The following is a 24,299-nucleotide window of genomic DNA, read 5'->3' on the forward strand; positions in this document are numbered from 1 at the left end:
CTGGATGATAGAGTGAGACCCTGTCTCTATAACCACCACCCCCCCACCCAAAAAAAGCCACAAATGCTAAACACACTGACTGTATAAACTGTACTTAAAAAAAACTCCACAAACTAATAGTAGATCTTGGAAATTATTCCATATCAGTGATCAAAGAGCTGCCATGTTATTTATTCTTTATGGTCACATAGCATTTCACTGTAGGATATATCATAATTTAGTCCCCTATTGATGTACATTTCAGTTTTTTCTAGTTTTTTATTTTTGCTAATAAGCAACGCTCTATTACATCCATCATATTGCTGAATCAAATAATATATGCATTGTAATTTTTTAAAATTTTAGTTGTTTTTCGTTTTTGTTTTTCAGACAGATTCTCACCCTGCTGCCTAGGCTGGAGTGCAGTGGCTTGATCATGGCTCATTGAAGCCTCAACCTCCTGGGTTCAATCGATCCTGCCACCTCAGCCTCCCAAGTAGCTGGGTCTACTGGCATGCACCACCACAGCCAGCTAATTTCTAAGTTTTTCATAGAGATGGAATCTCCCTATGTTGCCCAGGCTGGTCTTGAACTCCTGGGCTCAAGTGATCCTCCAACACTGGCCTCCCAAAGTGCTGGGATTACAGTTACGGGCCACTGCACCCAGCCTGCATTTGTAATTTTGATAGATGTTGTCAGATTGCCATCTGTTATGGATGTCTGTTTGAATATCTGTTTGAATATTTGTCCCCCCCAAAATCCATGTTGAAATTTAGTCCCCTGTATGGCAGTATTGAGAGGTAGGGCCTTTAAGAAGTGACACCATGATACCATACCTCTGCCCTGATGAATGGATTAATCCGTTTATGTATTAATGGGTTAATGGGTTAGTGGGTTAATGGGTTATCAAGGGAGAAGAACTGGTGACTTTATAAGAAGAGAGGCCTGAGTTAGCACATTGGCGCTTAGCTCCCTTGCCATGTGTACCGTGCAAATCCTCAACCAGCAAAAAGACTCACCAGGGGCTGCCCCTCGACCTATGTTATCAGATTTTTTGGTCTGTGCCAATTTTAGTGTAGTTTTTAACTTGCATTTCTCTTATGAGTGAGGTTGAGAATCTTTTCATGTTTAAGAGCTATTTGTATTTATTTTTCTGTGAATTATCTGTTAATTTTTTTTGCCATTTTTTTCTGTTGGGTTGTTGGACTTTTGATTTCTAGGAATTCTTTATGTTTTAGTGAAATTGTCTTTTTTATATGAATTAAAATTTTTTCTTAGGTTTTTTTTTTCCTTTGACTTTGCATAAGGTAGTTTTTGCCATGCCTAATTTTAAAGTGTTTTATGTAGTAATTTTCTTTTATAGCTTCTGAATATCATTTTTAGACCTTTGTGTTTATAAAATAATTTTTCATGGTTTCTTTGGGTACTTTTTGCTTTATTTACGTTAAATATTTTTAAACCTTCTGGAATTTAATGTAAGGCATAGGATGTGTGTGTGTGTGTGTGTGTGTGTGTGTGTATTTTTGATGGCTACCTTATTGCCCTAACACCTTTATTGATTAGTTCTCTTTTCTCTAGAGGTAATCTTTGACTTGTTTATCTGTTTTGTCCATTTTCTCTTCATCCCTAACCACATCCATTATCTAATTAGTTATCCCAGTAAGCTCAGTTTTTCTTTTTTCTTTTTTTTTTTTTTGAGACGGAGTCTCGCTCTGTCACCCAGGCTGGAGTGCAGTGGCTGGATCTCAGCTCACTGCAAGCTCCGCCTCCCGGGTTCACGCCATTCTCCTGCCTCAGCCTCCCGAGTAGCTGGGACTACAGGCGCCCGCCACCTCGCCCGGCTAGTTTTTTGTATTTTTTAGTAGAGACGGGGTTTCACCGTGTTAACCAGGATGGTCTCGATCTCCTGACCTCGTGATCCGCCCGTCTCGGCCTCCCAAAGTGCTGGGATTACAGGCTTGAGCCACCGCGCCCGGCCAGCTCAGTTTTTCTTTAGGCTTCTATGTGTTCTTACATTTTCTTTCTGTTCCTATTGATAATACTTTAAACCATTTTTATTGTGGAAATTTCAATGTCTATGGAAATGTATATTTTATACATTAATATATTCATCACTATATCAATGTATATTGAAATGCAAGTAGTGTGTGTGTGTGTTTGTGTGTATAGAGAGAGAGAGAGAGAGATTGAGAGAGGAATATAATGAACTCCCAGGTACCTATTACCCCACTTCAATAACTATTAACTCATGGTAGATCTTGTTTAATCTATATGCCTACCTGCTTGTCCTCCTTTCCTCCCTCCAGTTATTTTGAAGCAAATTACAGGCATGCTGTTTATTCAACATCTGGACCTCTGATAGCTATTTTCTGTCTTCAATTTTTATCTTCTCTAGATCATACTGTGTAACTGTGTGTTTCTTCATTGGTCTTATATTTCTTTTTTTTTTTTTTCTTTTGATCTTATGTTTCTAAATGCTGAAATTTACCTGAAAATTTACCAGAAATTTGCCCTTTTCTTTTTTATTTTTTTTTTGAGATGGAGTCTCGCTCTGTCGCCCAGGCTGGAGTGTGGTGGTGTGATCTCGGCTCACTGAAAGCTCCACCTCCCGGGTTCACACCATTCTCCTGCCTCAGCCGTCCGAGTAGCTGGGACTACAGGCGCCTGCCACTGCGCCTGGCTAATTGTTTGTATTTTTTTTTTTTATTAGAGACGGAGTTTCACCGTGTCAGCCAGGATGGTCTCAATCTCCTGACCTCGTGATCCGCCCACCTCGGCCTCCCAAAGTGCTGGGATTACAGGCGTGAGCCACCGGGCCCGGCAAATTTGCCCTTTTCATGTGTACAAACTCTAGTTCTTTAGTAAGATCATATACTCTGAAATTAGGTAGTAATTCATAATAATAGTCTGTAAAGGCAATACCAAGATAGAATAGAAGAAAAGGGGAAACGAGGGGCAGGGGAGAGAGACACTTGCAGAGGGCAGTAGTGGATCTACCTGTTTCTTAGGGTAACACTACCTGGCGGAAAAATGGGAGGGGGGAAGGCAAGTTTTGGGGCCTTTCACCGAGTTTGGGGGTAAATAGGGTAGAAATAAGAAACCCAGAGCCAAAATGTATAAGAAGTGTAGAAAGTTCAGAGTTGTAGTTTTTTTTTCCTGTTGAGAAGTTTTATAATTTAGTGCTTAGTAAATGACTGCATTAAATTCAGACTGATTTGAACTTGGTGGGAGAGCAGAGTTAATTTCAGAATAAAGGCTTTAGTTCCAAAGTTGTGTAATTTGTGCCAGAGAAAGCTCTCAATTAGCAACCAGAACTATGAAGTGCTTTATGAGAGATTAGGGTTGTTGGGGTTGTTTGTTTAAATCTGTAACTTGGTTGGCACCATTTGCTTATAGCCAATAGCCCCAGGCTCTAGTTTTAAAGCATTCTTGTGTTCTTTCAAAATTTTCACAGTGAGGCTTTCAGGTTGGATCAAAGGATTAGGAAAATATAGGTGCTATAATATAGAGAGTGCCTTTCTGTTTTTTTTTTTTTTTTTTAAAACTGACTTGAATTTATCAAGCTTAAATTCTTAGTTCAGTAGTTGAGTATCTTTACGTTCTGTGGAAATGTGGAAAACCAGTTTCCCCCAGGTTTATATTTGTTACCTCTCAAAAAGTTATAACAAAGTAACAGTAATATAAATTTGCCAGAAATAATCTGGGCCTTAATTCTTGCCTGCCTTAGAGCCTGGTCTCAGGCTGAGAGGAAATGTCTGACCTGAGAAAGAAATGGAACCGGGAGTTGAGCATGGGAATGAAAGAAGGTGTATAGGACAAGTTTGACTACATTTCCAAAGGCAAATACTATTTTAAGAAATTATCTCATAATATCTGTGTTTATCTAAATCAGGGGTCAGCAAACTGTGACTAACAATGGCTGGTTTTTGTAACAACCTATAAGCTAAGAATGGTTATATTGTTAAAGAATCGTTAACAAACTAAAAAAGAGTATGTAGACAGACTGGGTGTGCACTGAAAAGCTTAGATGATTTACTCCCTGATCTACATTATTCAAGGTATATAGTAATATTTCTTTATGTGAACATTAAACATTTCTTGTTCTTTTGTTTGTTTCATATCATCATTTTCAATGACCTTTTAAAATAACTGGTAATATGGTTTTCCATTGTATTTTTACATTGTACCACAATGTAAGTGTTACTCAGTTTTTGCTTTTATAGCAATACTGGAATAAACATATTTGCACACAATTTTATCACTTGTGAAATGCTTGGTAAAATTTTATATGCATTTTAAAATGTGATAATTTTTGCTAAATTGCTCTCGCTCCAAAGCAGACCGGTTTTATGTTTTCCTCACTTTGTTGTCCTTCCTTTCCCGTGTCAGCCCCAGTAGAGACTAAAATTGTTTGACTCTTTAATCAGATCAGTCCCTTTAATTATCTATTACTCCATAGCAAACAAAAACTTGAGTGGCTTAAAATAACATCATCATCATTAATTTTGCTCAGAAATCTGCAGTTTGGTCTGAGCTTGGTGGGAACAACTTGTCTCTGCTTATTATCTTGATGTCATTTCTTGAGGCTTGGAGCCTCAGGACATGGTCACTTAGATGCCTGGCTGCCTGCTGGAATCTCAGCTGAGGCTGTGGAGAGAACACCTATGAAGCCCATGTGACTGGTTGGCTTCCTCACAGTATAGTCACTGGGTTCCAAGGAAGAATATCCCGAAAGGACCAGGTGGAAGCCATGTCGCCTTTCATCATTTAGCCTCAGAAGTCACATAGCTTCATTTCTGCCCACATTTAAGGGGGAGGAAACATAGACCTCCCTTATTCATGGATGACAGGGGTGGCAGCATTACATTGTGAGAGAGCATGTCAGATGGGATGTATTGGGGCAACCATGTTTGGAAACTGTGGTCGGCCACAAGGTGGAATATTTATTTTGATGTGTGTATTTTAAAATTATGGGTGTGATTATACATCTTTTCACATGTTCATTGACTAGTTCCATTATTTTTCCTTTTCCTTTGACCTGCCTTTTCTTTTTCTTTTTTTTTTTTTTTTTTTTTTTTTTTTGAGATGGAGTCTCACCCTGTCATCCAGGCAGTCCTATGGTGCGATCTCGGCTCACTGCAACCTTCCCCTCCTGGGTTCAAACGATTCTCCTGCCTCAGCCTCCCTAGTACCTGGGATTACAGGCGCCTGCCACCATTCCCAGCTAACTTTTGTATTTTTAGTAGAGACGGGGTTTCACCATGTTGCCCAGGCCGGTCTCAAACTCCTGACCTCGTGAGCCGCCCGACTCGGCCTCCCAAAGTGCTGGGATTACAGGCATGAGCCACCGTGCCTGGCCTGACCTGCCTTTTCGTATCCTTTGCCCCTTTTTCATTGATCTCTAGGTTATTGATTATTGGTTACATTATTGATGTGTAATAACCCCCCCTTTTTTTTTTTGAGATAGAGTCTTGCTCTGTTGCCCAGGCTGGTGTGCAGTGGTGTGATCTCGGCTCACTGCAAGCTCTGCCTCCCGGGTTCACGACATTCTCCTGCCTCAGCCTCCTAAGTAGCTGGGACTACAGGCACTTGCCACTATGCCTGGCTAATGTTTTTGTATTTTTAGTAGAGACGGGGTTTTTGCCATGTTAGCCAGGATGGTCTCGATCTCCTGACCTCGTGATCCGCCTGCCTCGGCCTCCCAAAGTGCTGGGATTACAGGTGTGAGCCACTACGCGTGGCCAACTCTTACAGATTAAACAAATCAGACTCAAACTCGATTTAGAAGGTACTTCCCTGTGGCCCTGGGAGTTGTGAAAGTTGTGTGTGGGATGGTTTAGTTTGGTGATGGTGGGGATTTATGGAGTAATTATATTCAAGAACCATACTACTTTTGTTTTTTAAGTAAGTGATCCAGCAAGGGAGGGTGAATGGGAGCCATTTCTTTGTCTTTTGGTTATCAGCCTCTCTGAATCACTCTCCAGTGCTTGATACAGAGCAAGATTCAGGGCACATCAGTTCTCGTTGGTCATTAATATATCTCAGAAGCCAGAGAATTTTAGATGCATACAAAGGAAAGGTGAAATATTTTACTACTGAAAATGGCTTTGAGTTCTGTCAGTTCTGGTGTGTGATCTGACTGTTTTTTTTAAATCTTGCTTTCCCCTATATTGAGGTTCAAAACTGTATCAACGAATGTAGATTGACCCTACAGAAATGATTGTTTTCTAAAATGTGGGTATGTTTAAAAAAGTGAAACATTTCTTTTATCTTGCCACTAAGTTAGAATGTTACTCCTCAACTACTAACCTGCCATGGGATAAATCCTTAATAAACATTACAGTATAATTTCTTTCCCTAGTTGTAATCTTTGACAGTTTTAAAGTGATGGGCTGATGTTTGCCATCATAGTACTCATTTTAAGTATAGTTTGATTGAGACTTAGATTGTGTCAGCAGGGTCTGAATCCCACATCTCTTGACTCTGCTCTCTTCTTTGTTGGTTTCATTCCCTGGTTTCACTGTGATGGAAAGATGACTGACAGGATCTCTAGCCCTATGTCCTTCTAGGTTCAGGGCCAGTGGGGGGAAAAAAAAGAACTCATGGTCAGACGCAAGGGCTCATGCCTGTAATCCCAGCACTTTGGGAGGCCGAGGCGGGTGGATCATTTGAGGTCAGGAGTACAAGACCAGCCTGGCCAAAATGGCAAAACCCTGTCTATACAAAAGATACGAAAATTAGCAGGTGTGGTGGTGTGCAACTGTCCCAGCAACTTGGGAGGCTGAGGCAGTAGTGAGCTGAGATTGCGCCACTGCACTCCAGCCTGGGTGACAGAGCAAGACTCCATCTAAAAAAAAAAAAAAAAAAAAAAAAAAGAGAGAGAGAACTCTCAACAGTTTAATTTCTGGGTCTTTCGTTAGCCCTAGTTGGATCATATGTTATGATCAGGGGAATAGAATGTGCTGATTGATTGGCCTGAGCTGAATCGCATGAACATCTCTGGTGCTGCAGGTAGAGTTAACTGTACTGGACTGTGGATCTACAAGGCCATAAACAAAACAAACAAAAATATAAAAACAAAACAAAAAAGTTGTTTGTATTCTACTGTTAAGTTTTAAAGCAGATTTCTTTTTTTTTTTGGAGGCACAGTCTCACTCTGTCGCCCAGGCTGGAGTGCAGAGGCACCATCTCAGCTCACTGCAAGCTCCGCCTCCCGGGTTCATGCCGTTCTCCTGCCTCAGCCTCCGGAGTAGCTGGGACTCCAGGCACCCGCCACCACGTCCGGCTAATTTTTTGTATTTTTATTAGAGACGGGGTTTCACCATGTTAGCCAGGATGGTCTTGATATCATGACGTTGTGATCTGCCTGCCTTGGCTTCCCAAAGTGTTGGGGTTACAGGCGTGAGCCACCGCGGCCGGCCTAAAGCAGCTTTCTAAGAAAATTACTGGTATTAAGAAGCAAAACAGCTATTCTAGGTTTTTTGGAACCACTGGTTTATAGTCATACAAATGAGTATGATTGTAATACTAATATTTTTATTTTTTTACTAAAGCAGATGTTTCTCTTTTTTTTGTTTTTTTGAGACAAGGTCTCACTGTGTTGCCCAGTCTGGAGTACATTGGCGCTATCATGGCTCACTGCAGCCTTGGCTTCCTGGGCTCAAGTGATTCTCGCACCTCAGCCTCCTGGGTAGCTAGAACTACATTCATGCGCCACCATGCCCAACTAATTTTTGTGGAGATGGAGTTTTGCCGTGTTACCCAGGCTGGTCTTAAACTCCTGGGCTCAAGCGATGTGTCCTCCTTGGCCTCCCAAAGTGCTGGGATTATAGGTGTAAACCACCATGACCAGCCAGATGTTTCAAATTTACTATGCATACCACTTAATTCTTGCATTAGAATTTGTATTTGAAAGATTTGTAAAAAGTTAAGGAATTTAGGGTCATATTGCTCTTTTGCCCACTGCCAACATTTCAGGTAGTTGAATTGTGCCCTATAATCTCTCTATCCCCCAAAGCAAAGCTGAATAGAGTTTGATTTTGTATGTTAGTGAATGTTTTTAACCTTTATATAAGGATGTGATAGGTAGTGTTTTCAAATATTTTAAAGCCATGTTAATTTAAAAATTAAAATCCCCTATTCAGCTCTGGGGATGGATGTTACTAGAGCACAACTCAGCCACCTAAAGCTACCACTGTAGTATAATGCACAAAGAGCATTTTAAAACAGTGAAAGTATGAAGTAGAGCATTTGAGGAAGTTTCTGGAGATTGCTTGACCACATGACTATTCACAATAGCAAAGACATGGAATCAACCTAGATGCCCATCAATGGTAGACTGGATAAAGAAAATGTTATACATATACACCATGCAATACTACACAGCCAGAAAAAAGAATGAGATCATGGCCTTTGCAGCAACATGGTTGGAGCTGGATTCTATTATCCTAAATGAATTAATGCAGGAGCAGAAAACAAAAAACTTCATGTTCTCTCTTATAGGTACACATGAACACAAAGAAGGGAACAGTAGATACTGGGGCCTATTTGAGGGGTGGAGCATGAGAAGAGGGTGAGGATTTAAAAACTAGGTATTGGGCATTATGCTGATTACCTGGGTGGGAAAATTATCTGTACCCCAAACCCTGAGACATGCAGTTTACCCATGTAACAAAACCTGTGTATGTACCTCTTGAGCCGAAAAGTTGCCAAAAAAAAAAAAGTTAGGCGATCTTAGGAAGTTATGTCACAGACATGAAAGAAAAAGAAAACTGCATAGAATGTTATCTTAAAGAGTAATTCCAAAGTTTATGTAAATTTTAATTTTTTTGTGTAAATTTAAATTTTATTTACTCAGAATGTTTCTACTTTCCTGAGATATTTGAAGCAATTTAGATCATAAAAAAGTTTGGCTTAAATATCTATAGCTGGACCATTAATTCTAAACAGACCAGGAATTCTGTTTAGAAAAGATCAAAGCATTGATATTTATGCTCGATGGTGCCTCTAGGATGTGCAGTACTGCTAGACCATATACCCAAGAGCAGTTGAAGGATGATCCTTGAGGATTTCCTGTAGGCTAAAAGTGCTGTTAAGACTTACCCCGTTTCAGTCATTAGGCAGGTTTTTAGATGTGAAGTGCCCTGTGTTCTCCAACCATCTGGTGGGTGGGCATCAGAATCTGGTAAGGGTTTCAGACCACTCAGAACCATTGCAAGGCCTAAGAAAAACCAAGTTTTAAATTTTAATTAAGTCCTACTTATCAGTTTCATCTTTTATGAATTATGCTTTTGGTGTTGTATCTAGAAAGTCATCACAAACCCAAGATCACTGAGATTTTTTCCTATATTCTAGGAGTTTTATAGTTTTGCATTTTTACTGAGGTCTCTGGTTCATTTTGAGTTAATTTTTGTGAAAAGTGTAAGATCTGTGTCTACATTCATTTTTTTTTTTTTTGCATGTGAATGTCCACTTTCAGCACCATTTGTTGAAAAGACTTGGCTGTTGTCTTTGAATTGTCTTTGAGCCTTTATCAAAGAATAGTTGACAGTATTTGTGTATTTCTAGGCTCTCTATTCTGTTCTCATCTATTTGTCTCTTCTTTTGCCAATGCCATCCTGCCTTGATTACTGTAGCTTTATAGTAATGTCAGTCCTCTGACTTTGTTCTTTCATTTTTTTTTTTTTTTTTTTTTGAGACGGAGTCTTGCTTTGTCACCTAGCTGGAGTGCAGTGACATGATCTCAGCTTACTGCAACCTCTGCCTCCCTTGTTCAAGCAATTCTCCTGCCTCAGCCTCCTGAGTAGCTGTGATTACAGGTGTGTGCCACCACGCCTGGCTAATATTTTGTATTTTTAGTAGAGATGGGGTTTCGCCATGTTAGCCAGGCTGGTCTCGAACTCCTGTTCAGGTGATCCACCCACCTCGGCCTCCCAAAGTGCTGAGATTACAGGCATGAGCCACAGTGCCCGGCCTGTTCTTTTGTTTTCTTGAGATGGAGTCTCACTCATTCTGTTGCCCAGGCTGGAGTGCAGTGGCGTGATCTCGGCTCACTGCAACCTCCATCCAACTCTGGGGTTCAAGTGATTCTCCTGCCTTAGCCTGCCAAGTAGCTGAGATTACAGGTGTGTGCCACCACGCCTGGCTAATTTTTGTATGTTTAGTAGAGATGGGGTTTCACCATTTTGGCCAGGCTGGTCTTGAACTTTTGACCTCAGGTGATCCACCCACCTCGGCCTCCCAAAGTGCTGGGATTACAGGTATAAGCCACTGTGCCCGGCCTGGCTAATTTATTTTTATTTTTTCTAGAGATATGGTCTCACTTTGTTGTTGCCTAGGCTGATCTTGAACTCCTGGGCTCAAGTGATCCTCTTGCTTTGGCCTCCCAAAGTGCTGGGATTATAGTTATGAGCCACTGTGCCTGGCTCTGGAATGAATGTTATTAAAAAAGAAGGCAAGACCTAGGGCACAAGAGGGTTTACATGTACATTTACAGCCTTTCACCAAAATTGCATCAGTAATTTACCCATAAAGAGTTTATTAGCGGCTGGGCACTGTAATCTCAGCACTTTTGGGAGGCTGAGGTGGGCGGATCACGAGGTCAGGAGATCTAGACCATCCTGGCCAACATGGTGAAACCCCGTCTCTACTAAAATACAAAAAGTTAGCTGGGCATGGTCGTATACACCTGTACTCCCAGCTACTTGGGAGGCTGAGGGTGGGGAATCTCTTGAACCCAAGAGGCGAAGATTGCAGTGAGCCAAGATCACGCCACTGCTCTGCAGCCTGGTGACAGAGTGAGACTGTCTCACCAAAAAAAAAAAAAAAAAAAAAAAAAAAGAATTTATTAGCGTGGGCAACATAGGGAGACTCTGTCTCTAAAAAAAAAAATTTATATTAGCTGGGCATGGTGGCATATGCCTGTGGTCCCAGATACTTGGGAGACTGAGGTGGGAGGATCGCTTGAGCCTGGGAGGTTGAGGCTGCAGTGAGCTCTGACCTACCACTGTACTCCAGCCTGGGCAACAGAGAGAGACCCTGTCTCAAAAAAAAAAAAGAAAAAGTTTATTTCCTTTGTCCATTCCAGTTGCTATAAGTATCTTGGATTTTAAATATGGTATAGCGAAAATACCCTAATGCTTTTGAAATAAGTAAAATAAAGGAAAAAGGCAAAAAAAAAAAAAGGCATACAGCCCACAGTCAGTGCTTTAAGTATAGTTGGTCAGTTTGTGGAGTTTGTTTTTTGTAAACCTTCTTATAAAATGATCTGAATGTGGTTAGTTCTGTTTATTTGCATTAATGGATTACACTGGTAATCACCCAGATGAAATCGTAGAGTTTAGAATCGGAAGGTATCTTGGAGGTGGTCGTGCTAATTGCTACATAATGCGGAGATCTCTTTGGTAATAATATTCATGCATCTATTACAGATTCGATCTCTGTCCAAGCCCTGCACACTGCTTTGTAAGGCAGTCAATTTCATGATAGTTGCATGTGTCATAAAGTTATTCTCTTGAGTCGAAGAATTGGTTATTTCCTTGTGTTCTGTAGTAATAAAGGAGTATAAAGACCAAATGATATCTTTTAGGTATATGTAGTACTTAGATAGAAATACATATCCAAATATATAGGGTATAATCCTTGGCTTGCTTTCTGCATTCTTTCCTTCTTTTGAGATCTCTCCTGTAATTCATTATTTTCTTTGTTTTATATTTGGTTACTTAGAAATGTTGGGATTGACTGGGTGTGGTGGCTCATAACTGTAATCCCAGCACTTTGAGGGGCTGAGGCAAGTGGATCACCTGAGGTCAGGAGTTTGAGACCAACCTGGCCAACATGGTGAAACCCTGTCTCTACTAAAAATACAAAAAACGTAGCCGGGCGTGGTGGTGGGCTCCTGTAGTCCCAGCTACTCGGAAGACTGAGGCAGGAGAATGGCGTGAACCCGGGAGGTGGAGCTTGCAGAGAGCCGAGATTGCGCCACTGCACTGCAGCCTAGGCAACAGAGTGAGACTCTATCTCAAAAAAAAAAAAAAAAGAATAATGATTAATAGTTAACCTTCTAGGGTTGTTATGAGAATTAAATGATCACAGGAATGAAGCACATATTTAGCACAGTGCATGGCACATGGTAAACATTTAATAAATGCTAACAGTACAGTGATGGTAATGGTTTCTTTTTTTTTTTCTTTTTTTTTTTGAGACAGAGTTTTGCTCTGTTGCCCAGGCTGGAGTGCAGTGGCGCGATCTCGGCTCACTGCAAGCTCCGCCTCCTGGGTTCACGCCATTCTCCTGCCTCAGCCTCCCGAGTAGCTGGGACCACAGGTGCCCGCTGCCAGGCCCGGCTAATTTTTTGCATTTTTAGTAGAGGCAGGGTTTCACCACGTTAGCCAGGATGGTCTCGATCTCCTGACCTCGTGATCCGCCCGCCTTGGCCTCCCAAAGTGCTGGGATTACAGGCGTGAGCCACCGCGCCCGGCGGTAATGGTTTCTATCAAGCCTTTTTAAGGGAGCAACTGATTTTGTTACTGGTAGCAGTTCTTCACTGCAAGTTCTCCAGGTTCTAGGTGTTTTGAACAAAGAATTGGACAAAATGCACAGCATAGCAAGGAAAGAGTGGAGCAATAAAAGCAAAGATTTATTGAGAATGAAAGTACACTCAACAGGGTGGGAGTGGGCCTGAGCAGCCCCTCAAGGGTCCCCTTACAGAATCTTCTAGGGTCCGGATACCCCCAGAGGTTTCCCATTGGCCACTTGGTGTTCACACCATGGAAATGAAGTGGTGGCCTGCAGTCAGTCTGATTGGTTGCAGAAAACTACCAATCAGAGGCTGAAGTTACCAAGTTACACTCCTATGCAAGCATCTGATTGGTTATGGAAAGCACCCAATCATATTGGGGGGTTTGCAAAGGGAGTAGCCTTTGGTCCTTTTGTTACTCAGACATGGAAAGTTGGGGTTTTCCTTTAGATTTAGTTCTAGGTTGGCCTTAGGTCTCTGGACACCCTATTCTCCTGCCTCAATTTCAGTTGGAAAATCAGGAAGGGCAGGAATCTTCTTTCCTAAACTTTGAAAATTGCATAGGATCTCCTTAAAGAGCAGGATGGGCATTGAGATCTACCATCAGCAAATGCATGGAGCTAGGAAAGTGCATGGTCTTTTTGATGGACTTTAAGCAGTCATGTGTGACTGAGGGGTTGAGTATGTGGAAGATCAGGTGGGAAGTAAGGATGGTATATAGAGAAGTCAGATTGTAGAGGGCTTTGAACACAATGTTGGGATGTTTGTGCATTATCCTAGATATTCCAGATGTTTTCAGGTCTTTCAACAGAGGAGCAGGATTGCATTCTTATAGCAAAATATATGTGATTATTGTATAGAGATAATTAGTGGTTCCTGTTTTTAAAGTTTTGACTGAAAGGGCTAATGAAGAGTATGTAGCAGGAGAAAATGGTTGCTGTAATCCAGGGTGTGAAATGGAAACCATTGGCAGATTGTGGAAAAATAAGCCTTTTAGAGTAAGCCCAGGAAACTTTTTGTAAATATGTTTGAGGCTTTTCATACTTAGAGGATTAAACAAATTTATTAGACAATAACCTTTTCTCTCAAAGAATCTTAATCTCTAGATTGGGAGAAAGGATTGGGTTGGTATGTGCAAGGGAAAAAGACCTGGGCTCTTCTGGCTGACTGCGCATGTAATTGAAAGTGGACTTACCCCAGGAGAGTGAACTGTCTTTCAGCCTGAGGGAGAGCTTTAAGCGTATTTTAAGTGTAAGCACTTGCTTTCTATTTTTAACTCTCTGAAGATAATGGTCTGACATAGGGAACTAACTTTTGGGGATGAATCTGCTGTGCCCAGACTTCAGCATTGCCAACATTCTCTTTTTGATGTATGAGTTGATTTGGCTATCCCTTAAGCTTATTTTGTATTTTTGTTGATTTCTACTATTGCTTCTGAAGCTTTTGCGTTTCCAAACTTGTGATTTCAAATCATTAAAGAGTTTGGTTGGCAAAATTGTTAGGAAGGAGGCCTGATTAGGAAATTGAGACTGGTTGATTACTGGTGAAATGAGAATTGAATGGAAGCTCACCGCAGTTGCTTTATTGGCTGAATGGAGTGACCAGTGAGTCACTATTTTTGTTTTTTGGCTGTGGCCTCATTTTCCTGCTTGTATAGATAATCTGGCATCTAGACTGAAGTAGCATCAGGGGTGAGTGTTATGTGTTAACTGGTGATTATCTGTTGGTATGAGATGGATTTTACATGTCTATCAGAATCCCTCTGTGGAGAAAAGCAAATTATTACTTAGTTTATGTTCCAGGGAATACTAATGCTATTATATGGGTATATAGCGCTTACATAACATTGGTCCTTTTCAAAAATATTTCATGTCTGTTGTCACTTCATTCTTCAACCACCTGGTAAATGAGATAGGGCAGGTATAATTCCTGTTTGACAGAGGGGATGCTGAGGCATAAATAAGAGAATGGGTTATGGTTTCTGGCTCAATAAATAAATGACTGAGACAACCTATTACGTTTCATTTTTGAACTGCAACTTTCAGAAAATTTTATAGGAGGAAAAAGCTGAATGCCTTCTCTTTTTGTTATTTTTCAGCGGCGTCTTCGACATCTTCGGAACATTGCTGCCCGGAACATTGTTAATAGAAATGGCCATGAGCTCCTTGATACCTACTTTACACTTCACTTGTGTAGTACTGAAAAGATATATAAAGGTAAGGGGATCTGTGGACTTGCTACCCACAGATTGTTATATTTTTATTTTTTTTTGTAACACAAGTGATTCTCAGTGCCTCCTGCTGTTGCAGCTTCTCGGAAACCTAAATTGTTTTGCTGTCTGAAAATATGAGCAGTTGGGATGTATACTAAAGAAAAATGGCAATTGGATAGTTCTTTCAGATAACTGAGCCTTACATTGATAAGTTTATCATTCCTTTATGAATGTTAGCTATTAATGGTCTAGTACCTAGCATTTCAAGTAGATTGAATCCAGTATCCTGTAGTAATTTTACTGTTATAAAAATGTAATACATTTTTCTTTAATATTATGGTAAAATAGGGACCTAGTTTATATCTTCTCATATCTGTAATTTCCTGTATATATAGGATATTTTTCAGAAGAATGACATAGTTTTCTCTAATTCAGTTTTATGTATTGTACTATGGATTCTTCTGTAAGTGAAAATTCTAAGAGCAGACCAAATATTTGATTAAAAATCACAACCACCTGCAGAATGCATATTAGATGAGAGGCACTGAGACATAATCAGTTGGCTTAGGTGGGATGGTGTAAGAGAGGAAGCATGGTAAAATGATAGTAATGTTGGATTATGATGGAAAATACTTCCATACTAGTTCTAGCCCAGCCACTCACTAGCTTTGTGACTTTTGATAAAGATCATGGTTTCTGGAACTTCACTCTCCCCTTTTGTAAAGTAGAGATAATGATGTCTTATGAAGTAGGTAAGACAGATTTTTATGAGGATCATAAAAATCTTGATGTGATTAAAGATGTATTTATGCTAACAAAAGGTGACATCATTTTAACAAAAGATACTGAGACTTGTTTGAATCTTGTCCTGTGGCAAAGGTGAAAAATTCCAGTGAGATATATATATATATTTATTTATTTTCGAGATAGGATCTCACCCTGTCACCCAGGCTAGAGTGCAGTGGCACAGTCATGGCTCACTGCAGCTTTGACCTCACAGACTCAAATGATCCTCCTGCCTCCGTCTCCCAAGTAGCTGGGGCTACAGGTGTGAGATGCCTCTCCAGGCTAACTTTGAAAAAATTTTTGTAGAAACAGGGTCCTACTATGTTTCTTGGGCTGGTCTCGAACTCCTGGACTCAAGCTATGCTCCTGCCCCAGCCTCCCAAAGTGCTGGGATTATAGGTGTGAGCCACGGTCCCTAACCTCTTTTTAGGCTTAATCATTATTTAAAGCGGCGATTGTTTAACAACTTTTTTAAAAAATGTCAATTCCAGTATCTGCTCATTAAAACATTCAGTCAAGAAATATACAGTGAAGAAACTCCTTCAGAGTAAATAGTCTTAAAATAATTTGTTCCCCCCAAGATAGAGTTTTGCTCTGTCGCCTAGGCTGGAGTGCAATGGCGCGATCTCAGCTCACTGCAACCTCCTCCTCCCTGGATTCAAGTGATTCTCCTGCCTCAGCCTCCCAAGTATCTGCGATTACGGGCACCTACCACCACGCCTGGCTAACTTTCGTACTTTTAGTAGAGATGGGGTTTCACCATGTTGGCCGGGCTGGTCTCGAACTCCTGACCTTGTGATCCACCTGCCTTGGCCTCCCAAAGTGCTGGGATTACAGGCGTGAGCCACCACGCCCAGCAATAATTTTTAAGGATGGGAAAAGGACTCAAATTCCACCGTCCTCATGTAATTTTATTTCATTCTCACTTTTCAGTCTAACCATTGCTTGCTTTATTTATTTATTTATTTATTTATTTATTTATTTATTTATTTATTCTGAGACAGAGTCTTGCTCCGTTACCCATGCTGGAGTGTAGTGGTGCAATCTTGGCTCATTGCAACCTCTGCCTCCCAGGTTCAAGCAATTCTCCTGCCTCAGCCTCTTGAGTAGCTGGGATTACAGGTGCCTGCCACCACGCCCACCTGATATTTGTATTTTTAATGGAGACAACGTTTTTGTCATGTTCGCCAGGCTGGTCTTGAACTCCTGACCTCAGGCGATCCTATACCTGCCTTGGCCTCCTAAAGTGCTGGGATTATGTGTATGAGCCACTGTGCCAAGCCCATTCCATATTTTTAAAACAATTGTATTCATCTGAATGCTTAATGGTAGCTACTGTAACAAATACCACAACTCTTAGTGGCTTACCATAATACATTTCTTATACTAAGTCCAGTGCAGGTGTCCTTTATCAGGCGCTATCTTGGCAGCTTTCTTCTAAGTGATGACTCAGGTATGCAGGTTCCTTCTAGTTTGGGCTGCTTGTGTCCTCAATACATGGCCTCAGACACGGCCAGGTATAGAAGGATTACTTGTGGGAGAGTTTTAAATGGAAATGGTCCATATCAATTTCATTACATTCTATTGGCCATAAATCAGTTGCATTGTCCTTGTTATTTTTTATTTTATTTATTTATTTTTGAGATGGAGTCTCACTCTGTTTGCCCAAGCTGGAGTGCAGTGGTGCCATCTCAGCTCACTGCAACCTCCGCCTCCCATGTTTAAGTGATTCTCCTGCCTCAGCCTCCCGAGAAGGTGGGATTACAGGCATGCGCCACCACACTCAGCTAATTTTTGTATTTTTTTGTAGAGATGGGGTTTCACCATGTTGGCCAGGCTGGTCTTGAGCTACTGAACTCAAGTGACCTGCCCATCTCAGTCTCCCAAAGTGCTGGGATTATAGACGTGAGCCACTGTGCCTGGACTGAATTGTCTTTTTTAGATGGAAAGGGAACTGGGAAATGTAAGCTTCCTATATGTCCAGAAGGAAAATGAAACAGGTTGGCTACTATTTGGTTTAAGGGTATAAGCATTTTTGTAGGCCTTAAAACATTTAGTCTACTGCTCACTAATTGGTTATATCACTAGCAATATATGACAGTGCTGGAGTATTTTAAATTTTTGATGAGTTTCTGTATAATCAGTCCTGGTTATCTTAACAAAACTTCTGTGTTCTTACCCCAGTGTTACCTCTGATAATAGTAATTAACACCAGTACTTAGCACATTTTGGGAATTTGGAAAATGATAGCAATTAGAATTATAATAATCATAATAGTGTTTTCTAAAACGAGTAGTCATGGGACTGGTTGATGATCATGTTAAAAAACTTGTCTAGAGATATGATGAAAGCGAAGTGACTTTTTTGTTTTTGTTTTTTCTCTTTTAGCTCAGATTATATCTTGAATTTAGCAGTTATCATTGACTGTTTTTTGAAGTTATCTCAGTGAGCTAATCATCAACACAGGTAGGGAATAGCTGGTGACAGACCCCGGGAAGTCCAGGGTCTGGTGTAGCTGTTGAATTTGGCACTAGCTGTCAAGCCTCTTGGATAGGGCATTTACTCCCTCTTGCCAGCTTTAGTAATTTATCATTAAAATGAAGGGATTGGTGATTTCTCAGCATTCCTCCCATTCCAAAATGTCATGGTTGAATGAAGCCTATTCGTGAACTTTGTTGGGCTTTACGAACTTTTAACTACCATAGGAGGAGCTGGGAAGCCCTTTCTGTAGTAATTCTAGTTAATGCTGTTGTATCTTGTTGGTCGGACCTGTTATAACAAATGTGAATATTTTATGATCCTTGTTTGGTCCTTGGTATAGAACAACCATGATAAGAGAGCAATTGACTCTTCTCGATTAACCACCCGTACCACCTGTTTAGTGGTGACATTTCTTAGTGTCAGAAGACAGTTTTTTATTGAAGAATATCCAAAATGCTGGTTTCTAAGTTTTTCTTTTATTTCAGGTAAATTCACAGCAGATCCAAAGAAGATATGTGTGAAATTTAAGAAGAGATGTGTGAAATTTTTTGACTTTTGACATCCTTGTAGTGCTTTTAGGAGACTGTCTTATTTTCAATCAAATACTAGTTATTATATCCCCAGAGAACAAAGCCTTGTGTTAATGGATGGATGGGTTCTAAACTTGGTTTTCTGTTAAACTTGCAATTTTTATACAATCAAGTTTGTTTTTCTTTTCTTTATTTTTCCTTTGAGATGGAGTCTCGCTTTGTGGCCCAGGCTGGAGTGCAGTGGCCAGATCTCAGCTTACTGTAAGCTCCGCCTCCCGGGTTCACGCCATTCTCCTGCCTCAGCCCCCCCCCGCCCCCCAAGTATCTGGGACTACAGGCGCCCGCCACCACGCCTGGCTAATTTTTTGTATTTTTAGTAGAGACGGGGTTTCACTGTGTTAGCCAGGATGGTCTTGATCTCCTGACCTCGTGATCCGCCCGTCTTGGCCTCCCAAAGTGCTGGGATTACAGGCGTGAGCCATTGCGCCCAGCCCTCAAGTTTGTTTTTCATAGTTATTTTCTGACCCATGAAATGTAAGTGCCTGCCCTCTCCTGGAATTCCAACTGTCTTGAATACATCAGAAGATGAACTCTATATTACTTAATTTGGCGATCTTACTTAAGTCTTGTAGTTTTATTTATTTTTTATTAGGCAGAGTCTCACTCTGTCAACCAGGCTGGAGTGCAGAATCACAGCTCACTGTAGCCTCACCCTTTTGGGGCTTAGGTGATTCTCCCACCTCAGCCTCTCGAGTAGCTGGGACTACAGGCACACACCACCATGCCCAGCTAGTTTTTTTTTGTTGTTTGTGGAGCCGAGTTTTGCTGTGTTGTCCAGGCTGGTCTCAAACTTCTGGGCTCAAGCAGTCCACCTGCCTTGGTTCCCAAAGTGCTAGGATTACAGGCGGGAGCCACAAAGGCCTGGGTCAAGTCTTATAGTTTTTTTTTTTTTTTTTTTTTTGAGACGGAGTCTTGCTCTGTCACCCAGGCTGGAGTGCAGTGGCCAGATCTCAGCTCACTGCAAGCTCCGCCTCCTGGGTTCACGCCATTCTCCTGCCTCAGCCTCCCGAGTAGCTGGGACTACAGGCGCCCGCCACCTCGCCCGGCTAGTTTTTTGTATTTTTTTAGTAGAGACAGGGTTTCACCATGTTAGCCAGGATGGTCTCGATCCCCTGACCTCATGATCCACCCGTCTCGGCCTCCCAAAGTGCTGGGATTACAGACTTGAGCCACCGCGCCCGGCCTGTCTTATAGTTTTAAATGTCACCTGTTCATCTTTCCTTTGAACTCATACCCCTGTAATCCAGTTGCCTACTCTGTAGCTCCATTTGGAGTCTAGTAGGTAACTTAAACTTGGTATGTTCAAAACTGAGCTTCTGATATTCCAGCTGTGATCCACCTCCTGTATTCTTGCTTATATCAGAAAATGGCAATTCCATTTCCTTGGCCAAAAACTTTGGAATTATCCTGGATTGTCTTCTTTCTCTCACGTTTCATATCCAGTCTTTTGGCATATACTTTTGGCTCTTACTATCAAAATATATCCATAACCTAATCACTTCTTGCTATCTTCAAACCACAGTCATCTTTTAACTACATTGTTGGAGTAGATGTTTAACAGGTTTGTCTGCTGATGCAACTCCCTCAGTCTGTTCTCAACTGAGATCCTGTTAAAATCAAAGTCACATCCCTTTATTTCTCTCCTCAGAACCCTCCCATGGCTTCCCATCTCGTTCAGAGTATAAGCTAAAATCCTTATGGTTTCCTAGAAGGCCTTTCATGATCTGGTTCTTGGTTACCTCTCTGAACTCAATTTCTGCTACTCTTCCAGCTGTCTGTGTTCCAGCTAGCTGAACGTGTAGCTGTTGCTTGAATGCATTGGTTTTAACTAACTTAAAGACCTCTGCATTTGACATTTATTTGACTTGGATACTTTTCCTTCACATATTCACATGACTAGTGCTTCTACCTTCTTGCAGATCTTTCTTCCCCCCCCCCCTTTTTTTTTGAGACGGAGTCTTGCTCTGTTGCCCAGGCTGGAGTGCAGTGGCGCAATCTCAGCTCACTGCAACTTCTACCTACTGGGTTCAAACGATTCTTCTGCCTTAGCCTCTCAAGTAGCTAGGACTACAGGTGTGCGCCACCACACCCAGCTAATTTTTGTATTTTTAGTAGACATGGGGTTTCGCCATGTTGGCCAGTATGGTCTCAATCTTGACCTCATGATTGACCCGCCTTGGCTTCCCAAAGTGCTGGGATTACAGGCCTGAGCCACTGCACCTGGCCTTTTTTTTTTTCCTTTCAGTGCTGCTCCTTCTGAATTGCAGGACTTTATTCCAAATGTTTCTCAGAGAAAGTCTCCTTGATCACTGACTAATGCTTTTATAAATTGTGATTGTTCTCCTCTGTCTTCTGTGCTTTATTTTTCTCCGCGGTACTTAAGATCACTTGACATACTGTATGTTTAATTATTTGATTATTGTATGTCTCTTTCCACTAGAATGTAAGTTCTATGAAGGCAGAGATTTTCAGGTCACTTTTGCTCATTGCTCTGACCCCATTATGCAGAACTGCAGAACCACGCTTGACACATACTAGGCCCTCAAATATTTTTGTCTTTTTAATTTAATTTTTTTAGTAGATAAAAATATATATATATATATATATGTGTATATATGCAAAGATATAAAGGTTCATATTAAAGCCTCCCTTTCACTGGCCTTCCATCACCTTAGTTTTCTACCCCACCCTGATAACCACTGTTACTCATTTCTTGTTTGTCTTTCCTGAGATTCTTTATGCAAATACAAGTACAAATACAAATATTCTTATTCCTTTCTCTCCTCTTTTTTACCCAAAGTGTACCATACTATTTATGTTTCTGTACCTTGCATTTTTCACTTACTATCGTAGGGTTTTCTCCATATTGATTCATAGACAGCATCCCTGATTTTTGTTTTTTTTTCTGCATAGTTTTGCATTGAATAGATACACCATAACTGGCTCCTGTTAGTGGACACTTAGATGGTTCCAGTCTTTTGCTATACACACAGTATTGCATTGAATAACTTTATAATACGTTGTTTTGTATGAGTGGCAGTCTATTGATAGGGTAAATTTCATAAAGTGGAATTACTAGGACAAAGAGAATGTGTACTTGTAGTTTTGGTAGATATTGCGAAATTGTCCTCCGTGGGAGCTGTTTTATGTGTGAGTGCTTTTCTCCCCACAGCTTCACCACCAAGCCTGTGCAGACTTTTGAATGTTTGCCACCCTGTTAGGTGAAAAATAGTTTTGCAGTGTAGCATAAGTTTGTATTTCTCCTATTAAGAGTCCACATTCATAGTAGGAGAAGTTATGCATAGTGCCTACATAGTTTTGCATTGAATAGATACACCATATCTATGAGTATTAGAATGAGGCATTTATGCATTTGTTGAATGAATGGGATGCTGCAGAACAGCTAAAACGTGCCACTGGAACCATGCTGTGCAATCTGTGATTGCTTTTTTTCTTTCTGTCTTAGCATGGCTACATAGAGAAGTATTTGTATTTAATGGTCCCTTTCATGTAGAGGCAGGTCTTGAATGGTATCTTTTTGAAAATTTAGGCTGGGCACAGTGGCTCACTCCTGTAATTCTAGCACTTTGGGAGGCTGAGGCAGGTGGATCGTTTGAGGTCAGGAGTTCAAGACGAGCCTGGCCAACATGGCGAAACCTCTTCTCTACTAAAAATAACAAAAATTAGCCAAGTGGTGCTGGTGCGCACCTGTAATCCCAGCTACTCAGGAGGTTGGGGCTGGAGAATCGCTTGGACCCGGGAGGCGGAGGTTGCGGTGAGCCAAGATCATACCACTGTCCTGGGTGACAGAATGAGACCCTGTCTCAAAAAAAAAAAAAAAAAAAAAAAAGAAAATTTACTTGTATGATTTTGCTCACATTGAATGGAAAAAACTAAACAATTTTATTAATAAAATTTTATTAATTTTAAACAATTTTGTTTAAGCAATAAAATTGTTTAAAAACTTTTATTAATAAAGATTGTAAAATATTTTAAATACATTATTTTATTTCAGCCTCATAAAAACCCTATTATATTCCGGGTGTCATTGTCCTTTGAAAGATGAAGAAACTGTGGGCCAGCCCCCAAGTTAACAAAGTTTTGGAAGAAGGAATGATACCACTCATCTTAGAGCTGGAAATACTGCAAAAACTGTTTAATTTAGACACTTTGCAGGTTAAGCTAAGGAATTTGCTTTCTCAAAAGAAAAAGATTATTTTTATTGTGTTTTTCACTGACTTAACAGTAAAATATACTTGAATTGAATTCAAATGACACAAAAATATATACAGTATAATGTAAAATACCTTGTAATAAAAAACAGTAGTTTTAAATCCCTTATGCTTTTGTTTTTTGAAAAAAGTATGGTGCATGTGTATTAGGATATATGTATATATATACATAAATACATAGATTTCTAAGTTTGTGTCATCAATTAATGATTGGAATAATTGGTTAACCATTTGAGGATAAAATGAAAAGAACAATACAATACAATAGTGTTGGAGGAACAGGCTTCTTCATAAGTGGTATTGTAAATTATCACAATATTTGTAGTTAACAATTTAGCAATATCTATCAAAGTCAAATTGTTCTTTGAGCGTACAATTTTCTTTTCCTTTCCTCTTCTCTTCTCTTCTCTTCTCTTCTCTTCTCTTCTCTTCTCTTCTCTTCTCTTCTCTTCTCTTCTCTTCTCTTCTCTTCTTTTCTTTTCTTTTTGAGATGGAGTCTTACTCTGTCACCCAGGCTGGAGTGCAGTGGTGCAATTCTGCCCACTGCAGCCTCTGCCTCCTGGGTTCAAGCAGTTCTCCTGCTTCAGCCTTCCAAGTAGCTGGGATTACAGGCATGTGCCACCATGCCTAATTTTTGTATTTTTAGTACACATGGGGTTTCATCATGTTGGCCATAAGAGCAGCATGGAGATGACTTGGGCAGGGTTAGTAGAGGGAATATTGGAAGGTTTTCGGGAATGTCTGAATTTCTGACACATTTTGATTGCGTCCTTGAGTTTTGTAACATTTTCCAGCATACATGAAGGCTTGTAGAGTCATGAAATTTAAACGCTTCCCGAGGACCTTCAATTATCAGTTCAATTCTCTAAGTTGTCTTAGAGCAATAATACGCCCAAGGGAATTAAAGAGACATAGTGTTAGTGACAGAGGTAGAAATAGGACTTAAGTCACCTGGTTGCTAGTGTTTTAACCAAAACTAGCAACCAGGTAACCTAGATTAAAACACTAGCAACCAGGTAACCTACATCAGTATTCACTCCATAGTACTACAATGGGTAATGATTAGAGATGTTTGAGAAAAACAGAGCAAATGGAGTCAGTTGTGAGGGTGGAAGTGGGGAGGGAAGAAAGTTGGAGCTTTTAAGGGCTCAAATTAGAATGGGAGGAAAAAGCAGTCAGTAAAGTCATAATTATTAAAGCAAATCTGAAATGTTTTAACCTTCTTTACTGAATTTTTTTCCCTTTAAAACACTTTCATTTAATTTTTACTTTTTTTTTTTTTAACAGATATAGAAAGAATGAATTCCTTGAAAATATTTTAAATGTTTTACTGGAACATATGTTAAAAAATTTAGAGGATTAAGAGTTGGTTAATGGGCTTATTTTCTTTCATATCACTTATTGTTCTTTTTTCTTCTTTTCCAGAATTTTATAGAAGTGAAGTGATTAAGAATTCCTTGGTAAGTTTGCTTTCTGACAGGTACATATGACTAAGTGTATAC

At 40.3% G+C, this 24,299-nt stretch overlaps 1 protein-coding gene across 12 annotated transcripts in view; it reads left to right on the forward strand.

Annotated features, from left to right (window-relative positions):
* The window catches only part of UVRAG (UV radiation resistance associated), a 329,617-nt gene that overhangs the window by 23,249 nt on the left and 282,069 nt on the right, over positions 1-24,299 (forward strand). For 10 of the 12 annotated variants that reach the window (XR_013404176.1, XR_013404177.1, XR_013404178.1 and 7 more), the window contains exons 2-3: positions 14,595-14,712; positions 24,223-24,257. Coding sequence is in view for 9 of the 12 variants with exons in the window: in XM_077963910.1 (XP_077820036.1) it covers positions 14,595-14,712; positions 24,223-24,257 (153 nt within the window). In the remaining 3 variants the exon portion in view is untranslated. The remainder of the gene's footprint in view (positions 1-14,594; positions 14,713-24,222; positions 24,258-24,299) is intronic. The other 2 variants (XM_077963913.1, XM_077963914.1) reach the window with 1 other exon arrangement.

This window comes from Macaca mulatta, chromosome 14, assembly GCF_049350105.2.
Source record: "Macaca mulatta isolate MMU2019108-1 chromosome 14, T2T-MMU8v2.0, whole genome shotgun sequence".
Lineage (NCBI taxonomy): Eukaryota > Metazoa > Chordata > Mammalia > Primates > Cercopithecidae > Macaca > Macaca mulatta.